Below are 13,400 nucleotides of genomic sequence, written 5' to 3'. Positions count from 1 at the left end.
AAGCCACTGGGGAGCTTGGGGACCAGGCCCTGTGTGCCAGCCTGTACGGCAACTCACTCACCGACCGCATGCTGTGCGCCGGCTACCTGGACGGCAAGGTGGATTCTTGCCAGGTGCCCCCCGGGGCCCGCAGGGGCCCCAGACAACGCCCCACCCAAGGAGGCGGCTAGAGAGGGCCCCCAGGTTTCTATCCTCGCTTTTCAGCACAGCTCTGGATTTCCTTCTTTGTAGGTTTTTATTTCTGTGTGTTGTCCTTTTGGGGGAAAAGAGAGAGAAACATGGATTGGTTGCCTTCTGCGCGATCCCAGATCAGGGCAGAGGAATCAAACCTGCAACCCAGGTGTGTATCCTTGACTGGGAATCGAACCTGCAGTGCGTGGGCCCACGCTCTATCCACTGAGCCACACTGGCCAGGGCTGCAGTCTATATGTTTGTTCTCATTTCTAAAGCCTGGTGGGTGAGGAGAGACTGCTACATGTGCTCAGGTTGCCATAGCAAAGAACCCAGAACCTGGAGGAAGTGTTGGGAAATAATGAGAGAGCACTGGTGATGGTCGGAGACTTGACTTGGGGTGGTGCACACACAATACAGGGCACAGATGACGTGTTGTAGATTGTGCACCTGAAACCTGTATAATTCTGTTAACCAATGTCACCTCAATAAATTAAAAAGATAAAATGGGCCCTGGCCCTTGGTGGTTTGGCTCAGTGGATAGAGCGTCAGCCTGCGTAGTGAAGGGTCCCGGGTTTGATTCTGGTTAAGGGCACGTGCCTGGGTTGTGGGCTCAATCCCCATTGGGGAGCATGCAGGAGGCAGCCAATCAATGATTCTGTCTCATCATTGATGTTTCTATCTCTCTCTCTCCCTCCCTCTCCCTTCCTCTCTGAAATCAATAAAAATATTAATTAAAAATAAAATAAAACGAGCCCTGGCCCGGTAGTTCAGTTGGTTAGAGCATCCTCCCGATACACTGAAGTTGTGGGTTCGATCCCAGTCAGGACACATACAAGAATCAGTGAATGCATAAATAAGTAGAACAACAAGTCTCTCTCTCTTTTCCTCTCTCTCTAAAAATCAACACATCCAAATAAAACGGGGCCCTGGCCAGTGTGGTTCAGTGGGTGGGGTGTCACCCCCCACGCACCAAAAGGTTGCCAATTCAATTCCCGGTCAGGTCACATTCCCGGGTTGCAGATTTGATCCCTGGTAGGGGGCATGCAGGAGGCCAACCTATCGACGATTCTCTCTCTCTCTCTCTCTCTCTCTCTCTCTCTCTCTCTCTTTCTCTCCCCCTCTCCCTTCCTCTCTCTCTAAAAATCAATAAAAAATATTTTAAAAATAAAATGGGGAAAAAGAAATAACAAGAAAATGCTTGTGTTTGAGAATGTGAGTCCAGGTGAGCTGGGTGTGAGGAGATGGCAAGGCTCACAAGACAGGGTAAGTGAGGAGTGAGCCGGCACGTCCGAAGAAGGCCCCGCGGCCAGTGAGCTGTCCGTGGCTCCAGCAGGGCAGCCACACTGCCCACCTGAGCAAGGGCGACGCCAGCGAGATGCAGTGAGATACGGGGGGCAGAGGACGCTGCTGACGCGGCTGGGTTTTGAACTGCTAGTGGTAGAACTGAAAGATCTTCAAGATCCCACGGTCCTACCGCCCTATTTTATTTTTAGGAAAGAGGAAACGGAGGTTCTGAGATGTGAATTATCAGCCCCCATTTCCTCCATGAGCTTGTGTGGGGAGAGGGCCCCACCCAGGGACGGTTCTCGGACCCTGCAGCTCTGGGACCTGGAGCCCGGGAGCCCTGACTCCTCCTGAGGGTGTGCCTTTGTCTCCTAGGGCGACTCAGGAGGCCCCCTGGTCTGTGAGGAGCCCTCTGGCAGGTTCTTCCTGGCGGGCATCGTGAGCTGGGGCATCGGCTGTGCGGAAGCCGGGCGTCCAGGGGTCTACGCCCGAGTGACCCGGCTGCGAGACTGGATCCTGGGGGCGGTCGCCATGGCGAGCAAGCCTCTGGCTCCCACGGAGGCTCCTGCCCCTGCCACCCCCAGCACTGTCTGGTCCACCAGCCACAAGAGCCCAGTGGTCAACACCCCCACGAAACCCCCAGCGGCCCCCAGCTCCGCACCTGACTCAGCGACGGCCTCTAAGCCACAAGGTATTTCCTGGGGAGACAGGCAGGGGCGGCGTGTGCTCCCTGCAGGGTCGGATCGATTGGTACTGGCTTCGTGAGGACTCCGTAGGGAAGAGATGGGTGATGGATCAGTGATGTCTGTCATGAGCACAGGCTAAGACACACCCATGGGCATCCTTCAGATTCACGGCCAAGGAAAGTCAAGCAATCCAATAGGGTAAACACAGACTACCTGTGGGGCCAGGGTGGGAGACAGACTGAGTTTTCACATGCGGGTGCCCTCCAGAAACACCACATAGAGCACGTCTGTGTACATTTTCATATCCAAGAGCCCTCACTTCAAAACTGTCCTGGACAAGCTTGCATGCTTCCTTTTCCATGTAAAATCCAGCGTACGTGGGTTTTTTACTTTCATTTTTAATTGTGGTGACACACACACAACACAACATAAAGCCAACCATTGTGAACATTTGGGAGTGTCCGGTCCAGGAGTTCAGTCGCTTCACCTGTTGGACTTGGGTCTTGAAACACATTCACCTCTGTCTTTGGGGTGTCCACGGACCCAGATCTGATAGGGATCCTCCTTTAGGTCCCACAAAACCCCGATGCTCCGAGCCCATCAGAACTCTGTTCCACAGGAGTGTCCCCTGTCCTCTGCCCCCTCCCAGGATCCCACAGTAACCTGACCCCCCCTTTGTTTGGTGAGACCCCCACCGGGGTTCTGCTGTGCGGGCTCCCCCCTTGTAGCAAGCTCATCACCCGACCTTGGGGGCTTCAGGTCTGTGTCTGGGTTCGGGTCTTAGTCCGATGGGGCCAGGGCACTTCATAATTTTATCTTCTCTTTTTTTGAATCCTCACTCGAGGACATTTTTCCCATTAATTAATTTATTTACTTACTTATTTATTTTTGTTAATCCTCACTCGAGGATTTTTTTAGAGTGGAAAGGAGGGGGAGAGACAGAGAGAGAGAAACATCTGTAACTCACATTGCTTGGTTGCCCCTGGCACGCGCCCCGACTAGGGGCCAGGGATGGAGCCTGCAACCCAGGTACGTGCCCTTGACCAGAATCAAACCTGCCACCCTGTCCAAGGGCAGATGCTGTGCCCACTGAGCAAGCAGCCAGGGCTAGCTTCTCATTTTTAACCGACTCCCCCCAGCTGTGCCACATACTTGCTGCTAGTCCTTTGGAAATTAGGGCACCTTGAAGCCTCTGTGACCCATCTGTATAATGGGAGGGGTTTGCCCCGGCCCAGTCAGAGCCCGGGGGCTGCACCTGGTGTGTGTGTGGGGGCCCTTCTAGGCTCAGGTGCGCCCACTCGGAGCTCAGGCGCCGGTCTCTTCTCCCCCCCAGAGTGCGGCGCCCGACCGGCAATGGAGAAGCCCACCCGGGTCGTGGGCGGGCTGGGAGCCGCCGCGGGGGAGGTGCCCTGGCAGGTCAGCCTGAAGGAAGGTTCCAGGCACTTCTGCGGAGCAACTGTGGTGGGAGACCGCTGGCTGCTGTCAGCAGCCCACTGCTTCAACCAGTAAGACCGGCCCCGGCCCAGGAGGCCTGCTCAGCTCCCTCGTCCCCACTGGGTCCCCTGCCCCATGCGTTCAGAAACCATGTGTGGCCATCTATGCGCGAGGGTGGCCACGGCAGAGCCCCCTCCCCCAGCCCCCACCTCCCCCGGCTCACGATCCTGCTGTCTGGATGTCTGGTTGCAAATGAGAGGGGAGCATGAAGGAGAAGTGGGGGACCCCGGAGGAGCCATCTCAGGGGAGAGTAATCTGTCAAGCTGATCTCCGGGGAGCACTAGGGGTCAACTGGGGAGGGGACAGGCAGGCGGCACTGACCTTTGAGTCATAAAGCTGCCGGGGCCTCTTGTGCTGCTGGGCCAAGTCCTTCTTGTTACAGACCAGGAAATGAGGCCCAAAGGGGCTCCCTGTCTTGCCCCCAGCCCCCCAGTTTGGGACTGCTTTGGAGGAGCAGCCGTGTGGCCCCTCCACCCCCCTGGGGCCCCTCCCCAGAGTCTGGGCCCTGCAGTTCTGCCCGGCTTCCTGGGGCAGCAGGTGTGTCTGAGTGGCCCCTTGTTGGCAGCACAAAGGCGGAGCTGGTGCAGGCCCACCTGGGTACGGCGTCTCTCACGGGCATCGGCGGGAGCCCGGTGAAGATGGGGCTCAAACGGACGGTGCTGCACCCCCAGTACAACCCCAGCATCCTGGATTTCGATGTGGCCATCCTGGAGCTGTCAGGGCCCCTGGTCTTCAACAAATACATCCAGCCCGTCTGCCTGCCCCTGGCCATCCAGAAGTTCCCCGTGGGCCGCAAGTGCATGATCTCAGGATGGGGCAACACGCAGGAGGGAAATGGTGAGTGCCCGCCTGGTGGGGCCCGCTCCCAGTGCCTGCACACCCCTGGCCTCTGCACTCCTCCAGCCACGGGCCCAAGGTGGCTCTTTTTCATACATGAAATCCAACTGGCACACAGCAAAGCCCACTTGTTGACCGATGATCTGTGGTGGCTTTCCTGCTGCAAAAGCAGAGCTGAGTAGCCCCGACAGAGTCTGGCCTGTAAAGCCGACAATACTTACCCTGTGGCCCTTTCTGAAAAAGTTCCAGACCCTCGTGCTGTGCCCTGCAGAGCCCCAAGAGTTAATGCTTCCTCAGTGGCGCCCCGCGGGTCACCCAGGAGGCTCCGGGAATTCGCTTGGGACATGGCAGATGCTAGGGCTCCGGGGGCTCTGGGCTCCGCCTCCTTCTTGCCACGTGACTCCGTTTCCCAGCAACACTGTGAGCCTCAGTTTCTTCATCTGCAGGATGAGGAGGGTGCCTTTCAGAGCTGAACCAGATACTGAACGGTGATCACTCTGTGTCGTTATGGGGGGGGGTCTCCTTTTCCTGGCAGCTACCAAGCCAGACACTCTGCAGCGAGCTTCCGTGGGCATCATAGACCAGAAGGCGTGCAGTGCCCTCTACAACTTCTCGCTCACAGACAGGATGCTCTGTGCCGGCTTCCTGGAGGGCAAGGTGGACTCCTGCCAGGTAGCATTCAGAGGGCACTGAGCGGGATTCAGACGAAGAGCTCACACCTGCCCCGGGCAATGCTCCTTTGTTCAGATCTGAGGATCTTCAGTGCAGGGGAAATCGGGAGTTGAACTGAATGTCTTTAAATGTATAATTTAGAGAAACCCTAGTATGTCGCAGCAGAAGAGGAGGTAGCCGTTTAAAAGTGCGTGGTAGGCCTGGCCGATGTGGCTCAGTTGGTTGAGTGCTGTCCCATGCATGCACCGCGAGGTCTCCAGTTTGATTCCCAGTCCGGGCACATGCCCAGGTCTAGGCTCGATCCCCGGTAGGGGTCATGCAGAAGGTAGCTGATCGATGTTTCTCTCTCCCTCTCCCTTCCTCTCTCTCTAAAATCAAAATAAAACTATAGTTTAAAAAAAATCTATTTAAAAAGTTTTTAAGAATGTGGTAGATATATACAAAATGTATATATACTTCAATATATCTATATGCATACTTAAAGTCATATTTTATATGTACATATTTAAAAAGAGATACAGCTCTATCCACTGAGCCAAACCAGCCAGGGCAGGTACAGTGTATTAACTGAAATAAAGCTAACCCCAGATTAGTACCCATATGACCACACTGTCCAACAGGATTCACTCCTGGGGAGGTGGGGCATGGGGATGAGGGCGGGGCTGTCTCAGACCCTGTGGCCCCGTGTCCCCATGCCCTGTCCTCTTGCTCCCCTGATGGGCCTCTCCCACAGTGGGAATGCGGGAGGTCCTGGCAGTGCCCTCTGCAGAGAGGTGCCCGACGGTCACAGCCAGCCCTCTCTCCTTCTTTTTAGGGTGACTCTGGGGGCCCCCTGGCCTGTGAGGAGACCCCTGGTGTGTTCTATCTGGCGGGGATTGTCAGCTGGGGGATTGGTTGTGCTCAGGCTAAGAAACCCGGCGTGTATGCTCGCATCACCAGTCTGAAGGGCTGGATCCTGGATATCATGTCCTCCTCCCCCCTGCCCACTCCTGCCCCCTCCACTGCTAGGACGCCTGCCACCACCACGCATGTCCCCAGGACAGTGGCTGCCCTCACAGTCCTGGGGGCCACAGCCAGCACACCCGCCCCCTGGATCCCCAGCAAGGCAGCCAGCCAACCTGCCAACAGCACCGCCAGTGCCGCGAGCACCACTGCCGGGGGGCAGACACCACTTCCAAACGCCTCGCGGACCACCAAGGACGCCCGGCCACCAGGTACTGGGAGGAATGGGGTGGCGCATGTCGGTGGCAGGGGTCTGGTGTCGGTCTGTCAGGGCGGCTGTCCGCATCCCACAGGCTGGGGGCGTACACAGCAGACATTTACAGCATCCCACAGGCTGGGGGCGTACACAGCAGACATTTACAGCATCCCACAGGCTGGGGGCGTACACAGCAGACATTTACAGCATCCCACAGGCTGGGGGCGTACACAGCAGACATTTACAGCATCCCACAGGCTGGGGGCGTACACAGCAGACATTTACAGCATCCCACAGGCTGGGGGCGTACACAGCAGACATTTACAGCATCCCACAGGCTGGGGGCGTACACAGCAGACATTTACAGCATCCCACAGGCTGGGGGCGTACACAGCAGACATTTACAGCATCCCACAGGCTGGGGGCGTACACAGCAGACATTTACAGCATCCCACAGGCTGGGGGCGTACACAGCAGACATTTACAGCATCCCACAGGCTGGGGGCGTACACAGCAGACATTTACAGCATCCCACAGGCTGGGGGCGTACACAGCAGACATTTACAGCATCCCACAGGCTGGGGGCGTACACAGCAGACATTTACAGCATCCCACAGGCCGGGGGCGTACACAGCAGACATTTACAGCATCCCACAGGCTGGGGGCATACACAGCAGACATTTACAGCATCCCACAGGCTGGGGGCGTACACAGCAGACATTTACAGCATCCCACAGGCCGGGGGCGTACACAGCAGACATTTACAGCATCCCACAGGCTGGGGGCCTACGCAGCAGACATTTACCGCCTCCCAGTCCTGGAGGCCGATGTCAGCAGGTGTCGGCAGGGCTGGTTTCTCCTGAAGCCGCTCTCCTTGGCCTGCAGACGGCCACCTTCTCCCCGTGTCCTCACAGAATCGTCCCTCTGTGTCATCACTTCTTAGAAGGACTCCAGTCACACTGGATTAGGACCCACCCCGATGGCCTCACTGTGCCGTAACCACTCTTTACAGGCCCCGTCTCCCCACAGCCACATTCTGATGTCCTGGAGGTCAGAGCTTTAACTACGGCTTTTGTGGGGACACAAGTCTTCTCTCCCTCGCCCTGACAGCCAGGGACATGGGCATGGGCATGGGCATGGGCATGGGCATGGGCGGGCACTGAATGGGCAGACTGGCACCACCTAGTGGCAAATGTCTTAACCTGCAACCCCTGCCAGCTCCCATTTTTTAAAAGGAAACTTCGGGGGGGTACACAGGGGAGTCCCTGACCAGGGTCTCCATGAGGGGAATTCTCCGTCCACTCATCCCACGCTCATAAAGCCCCCCTCTGGGCCAGACCCGCTAAGCTCAGGTACAGCAGGACCCAGAAGGTAGAGAAACCAACTCATGAGACGTACAGAGTGAGGCATGAAAGGAGGACCGAGCAGGACCGAGCAGGGCTGGGCCAGCTGGCCTCCCCGCTCCCGTTATGGCTGAGAGGGTACCTCACTGGCCAGTGTAGGTGCCGAGAGAGAACGGAGCCCTGAGATCGTTCCACTCGTGTCTAAAATGCTGAGTTCACTTTTACTAACTATTAACCAGAACTACTAGCGTATAAAACTGCTGCATTCGTCAGTTAAAGATAAAGCCCCATCAGCTACGGCTATCTCCTACGGCTCCCGCTAAGACTGAGCCAGCAGATGCCGTCTGTGGTGTGCGGGGGCCACAGAGAAAACACTGACTTCTGCATGGTGTGGGACTTGCCAGGTGCACCATGTTAGCGAGCCCACCCACTCCCCAGGCAGACATGAGCTCCATGCTCTCGTATCCAGATTCTGGGGGCCACGTCTGGGCTGCTTCCATTCAGGTGGGAGGCGGGGAGCAGGCTGCTCTGGTGAGCTCCCAAAGGGGGCAGATGCTCAGCACACAGGCGGCTGGTCCCTGCAGGCTGCACCCACCTTCCTCCTCACCCCGAACTTTCCCAGAACTTCCCACTGTCCAAGGCCCCCAGCACCTTCACGGTGACCCCTGCAGAGACTGGCCCAGGGAGGTTTCTCTGCCTCCCTCCTCCGTCACCAGTCCCCTCCCTGGGCTGCCGTAGGTCCATTGTCCTTCAGATGGGTCTGGGCAGGGGTGTGTGTGCATAACTTAACCCCATGACAGAGACGGTTGGGGAAAACTACCCATAATCCCACTGCTCCATCATATCCTCATGACATGTCGTGAGGGTTCTTACCTGTTCTCCCTGCACATGGTCATACAGTGGCCTGGCTCCATCAGCCTGTCACACCCCACACAGGCCTGAGCCCACCAAGCCAGATTCACAGGCTCCGCCACAAGGCAGCCGCACACCAGAGGCGCCAGGGATGGGTGGCCAAACAAAGCAAGTCCGGCCGTCAGGAAGCCAGGCTCGGGGGGCGAGTGCTGTGTCGGTGACCTTGAGATGAAGCAGAGCTTTCATGGGCTCAGACCAAAGCAGACCATGTGCCAAGGGCCTGGATGTGGGCTCGAGGGCGGGGAGGGTCTGGGTCCTGTCTCCTTGGGAATCAGTTAAGGCAGAGGTGGCACGTTGAGTCTGGAACCCCCTTATCTGAGCCCTGCACCTGGACCGGGAATCGAGGCGAAGTTTCGGGATTTAGACCCTCCAGACCCAAGTGGGGCCTTCCCTTCACAGCCTTCTCTGCCGCCTGGTTCGGGGCACAGGGTTTCCAGCCGGGGCACCCAGAGAATGCGGTGTGTGAGCCGGTGCAGCTGTAACCGTTCTTGGGAGAAACAGTTTCACTCCCCAGCTAGCTTCATGTGGCTCTGGCCTTTAGCCTGATTTTCACATTTCCCCCTAGCTACGGGCAGGCGTCCAGGAAAGGGAGCACAGCTTTGGCCCCGGGCAAGGTCCAGATGGTGTCAGGAGGGTAGCGGCGGTGGGGCTAGCAGGGACGGGGCAGGTGGCCTCTTGTCTCCCCAGCTCTTCTTCCAGCTGAGGCCAGAGCAGGAGCCTTTCCTCAATCTGGAGGGAGCGGAGGCAGCTGGGTGGTGGGAGTGGCTGGGAAGGGGCAGGCTCCGGAGCGGCCCTGTGGGAATCAGGTGGGTAGGCGAGCCCCTGACGGGTGCTCTGCAGCACCCTCCTGACACCACCCTGGTGCTTCCTACAGCTGTGTTCTGAGGGTGCACCTTGTGCTGGGGGTGACGGGCGTCACAACACAAGGGTGTCTGGGAAGACAAACTAGCACAGGAGCTGGTGGGCGAGCGGGGGCCTCCTGGCAGAGCGAAGGGGTGTGGGAAGATCTGAGCCAGCAGAGAACCCAGCTCCTGGTGGTGGGAGAGGACACTGTCCTGGTCCCCACCTGGGAGGACGCACGGCCCCAGTGCTGAGGTTGTAGGAAGCAGACTTCAATGCATTTCAAATATTACTTGGGAGAAGCCTAGAAGAGGCGTGTTTGTAGGACCAAGCACCGAGTCCAGTGTTAGTGTGTTTTTTCCAGGCAGGTCCCCCAAGGGGCAGTGTGAGAGGCACTGCATCCGCCCAATGCCCTCTGCCCGCTCTCCTGCAGACTGCGGCCTGGCGCCCGTGGCCGCGCTGACCAGGATCGTAGGCGGCAGCGCCGCCGGCCTCGGGGAGTGGCCGTGGCAGGTGAGCCTGTGGCTGCGGCGCCGGGAGCACCGCTGCGGGGCCGTGCTGGTGGCAGAGAGGTGGCTGCTGTCTGCTGCACACTGCTTTGACGTGTGAGTCTCACCTGCCCCCAGTGCCCCAGCCCATTGGTGGTTCACGGGAAATGACCCGTGGCCCCAAAACTCACTGTCATGTCCGCACGCCTTTTGCTCTTAATGCCCCCAACCCCCGCCACTGGGACCCACTGCTGCCCCTAGTCCGTGCAGCCCACCTCTGCACACTCACCACATGGGGCTGCAGGGATTCAATCCTACACACACGTACCCTGCCACACACCTCCCGCTCCACACCCAGGGCTGCAGCCTCTTCGAGTCCAGTGCCCAGCTTGGTGGTACATGGGGTCTCTGGGTAACAGACATCTCCATTCTCCAAAGGCCACACACTGGGGAGTCCCCTTCAGGGCAGGCTGCTCAGGGTGGAACAGGCCAGGGGCCCTACCCTCCTTGGAGAAAGCCAGTTCTTGGAGGCACATTCTGCACGCTCGCTGTAGAACAGGGTCAGAGGGAATGGGCAGGTGGGACAGGGGGCTCTCTGGCCACCAGAGCGCTAATATTGGGCAGAAATGGGTAATGTGACGTCACCTCATTGCTGTGGGTGCATTTCAGGCAAGCCCCCCTCACTGTCCCAGGAGGGATGACTCATCCCCATATCCACGAGCAACCCAGGGCCCAGAGGCCGAGTGCTCTGCCAAAGGTCCCTGACCACCCCCTGGGGCACAGGCAAGAACAAGGCCACAGCCCTGTGGGGCAGTCCAGAGGAGCCACAGGCAGGGGTAACTGGGGTGCGGGGATCCAGAACACCTGTCCCCACACACCCTACAGCTATGGGGATCCCAAGCAGTGGGTGGCCTTTCTGGGCACGCCGTTCCTAAGTGGCGCCGAGGGGCAGCTGGAGCGCGTGGCCCGTATCTACAAGCACCCCTTCTACAACCTCTACACGCTCGACTACGACGTGGCGCTGCTGGAGTTGGCAGGGCCCGTGCACCGGAGCCGCCTGGTGCGGCCCATCTGCCTACCGGAGCCTGCACCCCGGCCCCCCAATGGGGCACGCTGCGTCATCACCGGCTGGGGCTCCGTGCGAGAGGGAGGTAGGCGAGTCCGACACTCGGAGCCCGGCCACGCACCCTCGGGGGGCATCAGGAAGGCCTCAGCCTGGTCACGGCCTACCGCCCGTCTCACCACAGGCTCCATGGCCCGGCAGCTGCAGAAGGCGGCTGTGCGCCTCCTCAGCGAGCAGGCCTGCCGCCGCTACTACCCCGTGCAGATCAGCAGCCGCATGCTGTGTGCCGGCTTCCCGCAGGGCGGCGTGGACAGCTGTTCGGTGAGCACAGTTTAACACTGAAACGGGTGTTCTGCCGGGGGAAGGGCCCCATCCATCCGGGAGAGCACGTTCTGGTTGCTCTAAAGCCCACAGCCAGGACCCACTCTTTGGTGCACTTAAGCTGATCAAGCAGGGAACCGTTTCACCCTTAGATGTTTCAATGGACCACTGTTTATTGGGCATCCATGACAAGCCAGTTTCCACCCCACATCCTCACCGCTGCCCTGCAGGCGAGGAATGGGAACCGGCTGCATGCAGTGTAGGGCCGTTCTACTAGGAAACCTGTGGCAGGTGCTCACAAATGTCTGCCAGACAGATGAATGGCTTGTCCTGGCATTAAGCCCATTTCCCAGATAGTAAAAGTGAGGCTCACAGGGCTACTCACTGGGGGTCACATGGGGAGCCCAGGAGACTCCTGTGGAGGCCAGCCACCCAAGGTGTGCAGATCGGGTCAGTCCTCTCTTGCCCGAGGGTTGCTATGGGAGGTGGGGGAAACTGGCCGGCTCTGAGTGCCTTTCCTCTCTCCTCCCCTCAGGGTGATGCTGGGGGACCTCTGGCCTGCAGGGAACCCTCTGGCCAGTGGGTGCTAACTGGGGTCACCAGCTGGGGCTATGGCTGCGGGCGACCTCACTTCCCAGGTGTCTATACCCGGGTGGCTGCTGTGAGAGGCTGGATCACACAGAACATCCAGGAGTGACCACCCATGGCTGTCCAGGCCTGGGAGGACAAGGCAGTAGGAACCAACCAGCCACCAGTCCGAGAAGGGGGAGTCCAGTCCAGACGGTGGGCCGGGAGTGCTGCGGGCAGTGGGAGTACAGTTTTACTGTATCTTTTGTTCCAATAAAAAGCCCCTTGTCCTTAACTTACTGGCGCACACACTTGCACATCACAGCAAGAACTACTTGCCTGCCCATGACCCAGGGCCTAAAGTTGGGATGAAAGGTGGGTGGGGTGAGGTAGCAAGACCTCCCAGGAAGAGGGCTGCCACAACCCCAGCCTTTGGGGCTGGAGTTCAGCCTCATCTTCAGGGTTCCTTTGGTGTCATCCAGTGAGCCAGTAGCAAGCGCCCAGGGGTTAAAGGGTGGGGCGGGGGGCAGAGCCTGAGGCTCAGTCTGGACAGGGGGACCCAGGTACCCCAGACACAGGCCTCCTCCAGGGAAGACACACAGGACTCTCTCCACCCCTCCCTCATCCATTTATTTGTCAGCCCACCCCCAGGAGGTCACAGCTCACCCCCAGGAGGTCACAGCTCAGGTGGGGTCTGACCATCTCCCCACCCCCCAGGCCCACAGGAAGTCTACGGCTCAGGCATAAAGGTGACCCGGGCACACCAGGAAAGGTGCCACAGCGCTGCCAGCACTGTGGGAAATTCCAGGATCCCCAAGTCCCCAACTACACTCGCTGGCAGGTGGGAGGTCAGCGTGGCCAGGGGGAGGGGGACAAAATTCCAAGTGTCCCAGCACCAGTCTCATTCTCATAAACCACGGCAGGCAGCACGCACACGCTGGCCCCTGCCTCACAAAGCACATTTATGGAAACCGAACACGGGTGGGGGCGGCCCACTGGCTCGGCCAGGCACCGCATTTCCCGATCACATGTTGGCTCGTTCTCGCTGCAGCCGCGAGTTGTAGGCGCGGGATACGGTGTTCCAGGCGTCCATGTAGCGGTCCATGCACATGGCGATGCATTTCTGGAGGCGAGGAAAGCGCAGGGATCAGCTCAGGGTTCCCCTGACCCGCGCCCTCTCCCGGGGCAGCGGACTGCGCACGCGCAGCGGTCCCACCCGGCTGCCCCCTTAATTCGCGCACGCGCAGAGGCCCCTCGCCAGTCCGAGCCCAAGCCCCAAGGGTCTCACCTGCTCCGAATTGTCCAGAGAGCCCCCCGGCTTCCCGATGCACTTCCGGAAGCACTTGTCCGTCATCCTCTGTGGGGACATGCGAACCCTCAGCCGCTACGCCCGCCTCCTGGCGGCCCCCGCGGCCCTCGGCCCCCGTCCCCAGCCCGGCCCCGGACCTGCAGCAGCTCCTGCGCGTTGGCCACGGCGATCTGCACCTTCACCTGCTCCATGATGAGCCCAGGGTCCAGCTT

General features: G+C 59.1%; 2 protein-coding genes across 2 annotated transcripts in view; one reads left to right on the top strand and one right to left on the bottom strand.

Annotated features, from left to right (window-relative positions):
- Positions 1-12,170, top strand: part of TMPRSS9 (transmembrane protease, serine 9) — a 28,117-nt gene extending 15,947 nt beyond the window's left edge. Inside the window, exons 9-17 of the mRNA XM_015567007.1 lie at positions 1,834-2,149; positions 3,478-3,649; positions 4,204-4,475; positions 5,011-5,147; positions 5,962-6,361; positions 9,874-10,045; positions 10,814-11,079; positions 11,176-11,312; positions 11,848-12,170. Of these exons, the coding sequence (XP_015422493.1) occupies positions 1,834-2,149; positions 3,478-3,649; positions 4,204-4,475; positions 5,011-5,147; positions 5,962-6,361; positions 9,874-10,045; positions 10,814-11,079; positions 11,176-11,312; positions 11,848-12,009 (2,034 nt within the window). The 3' untranslated portion in view covers positions 12,010-12,170. The remainder of the gene's footprint in view (positions 1-1,833; positions 2,150-3,477; positions 3,650-4,203; positions 4,476-5,010; positions 5,148-5,961; positions 6,362-9,873; positions 10,046-10,813; positions 11,080-11,175; positions 11,313-11,847) is intronic.
- A 646-nt stretch (positions 12,171-12,816) lies between these two features.
- Positions 12,817-13,400, bottom strand: part of TIMM13 (translocase of inner mitochondrial membrane 13 homolog (yeast)) — a 2,232-nt gene continuing 1,648 nt past the window's right edge. The window contains exons 2-4 of the mRNA XM_006754125.2: positions 13,326-13,397; positions 13,168-13,236; positions 12,817-13,002 (exon numbers count right to left, since the gene is read on the bottom strand). Coding sequence (XP_006754188.1) covers positions 12,904-13,002; positions 13,168-13,236; positions 13,326-13,397 — 240 coding nt within the window. The 3' untranslated portion in view covers positions 12,817-12,903. The remainder of the gene's footprint in view (positions 13,003-13,167; positions 13,237-13,325; positions 13,398-13,400) is intronic.

This window comes from Myotis davidii, unplaced genomic scaffold, assembly GCF_000327345.1.
Source record: "Myotis davidii unplaced genomic scaffold, ASM32734v1 scaffold551, whole genome shotgun sequence".
In the NCBI taxonomy this organism is placed as follows: domain Eukaryota; kingdom Metazoa; phylum Chordata; class Mammalia; order Chiroptera; family Vespertilionidae; genus Myotis; species Myotis davidii.
This window is presented reverse-complemented; position numbering and strand designations above follow the sequence as displayed.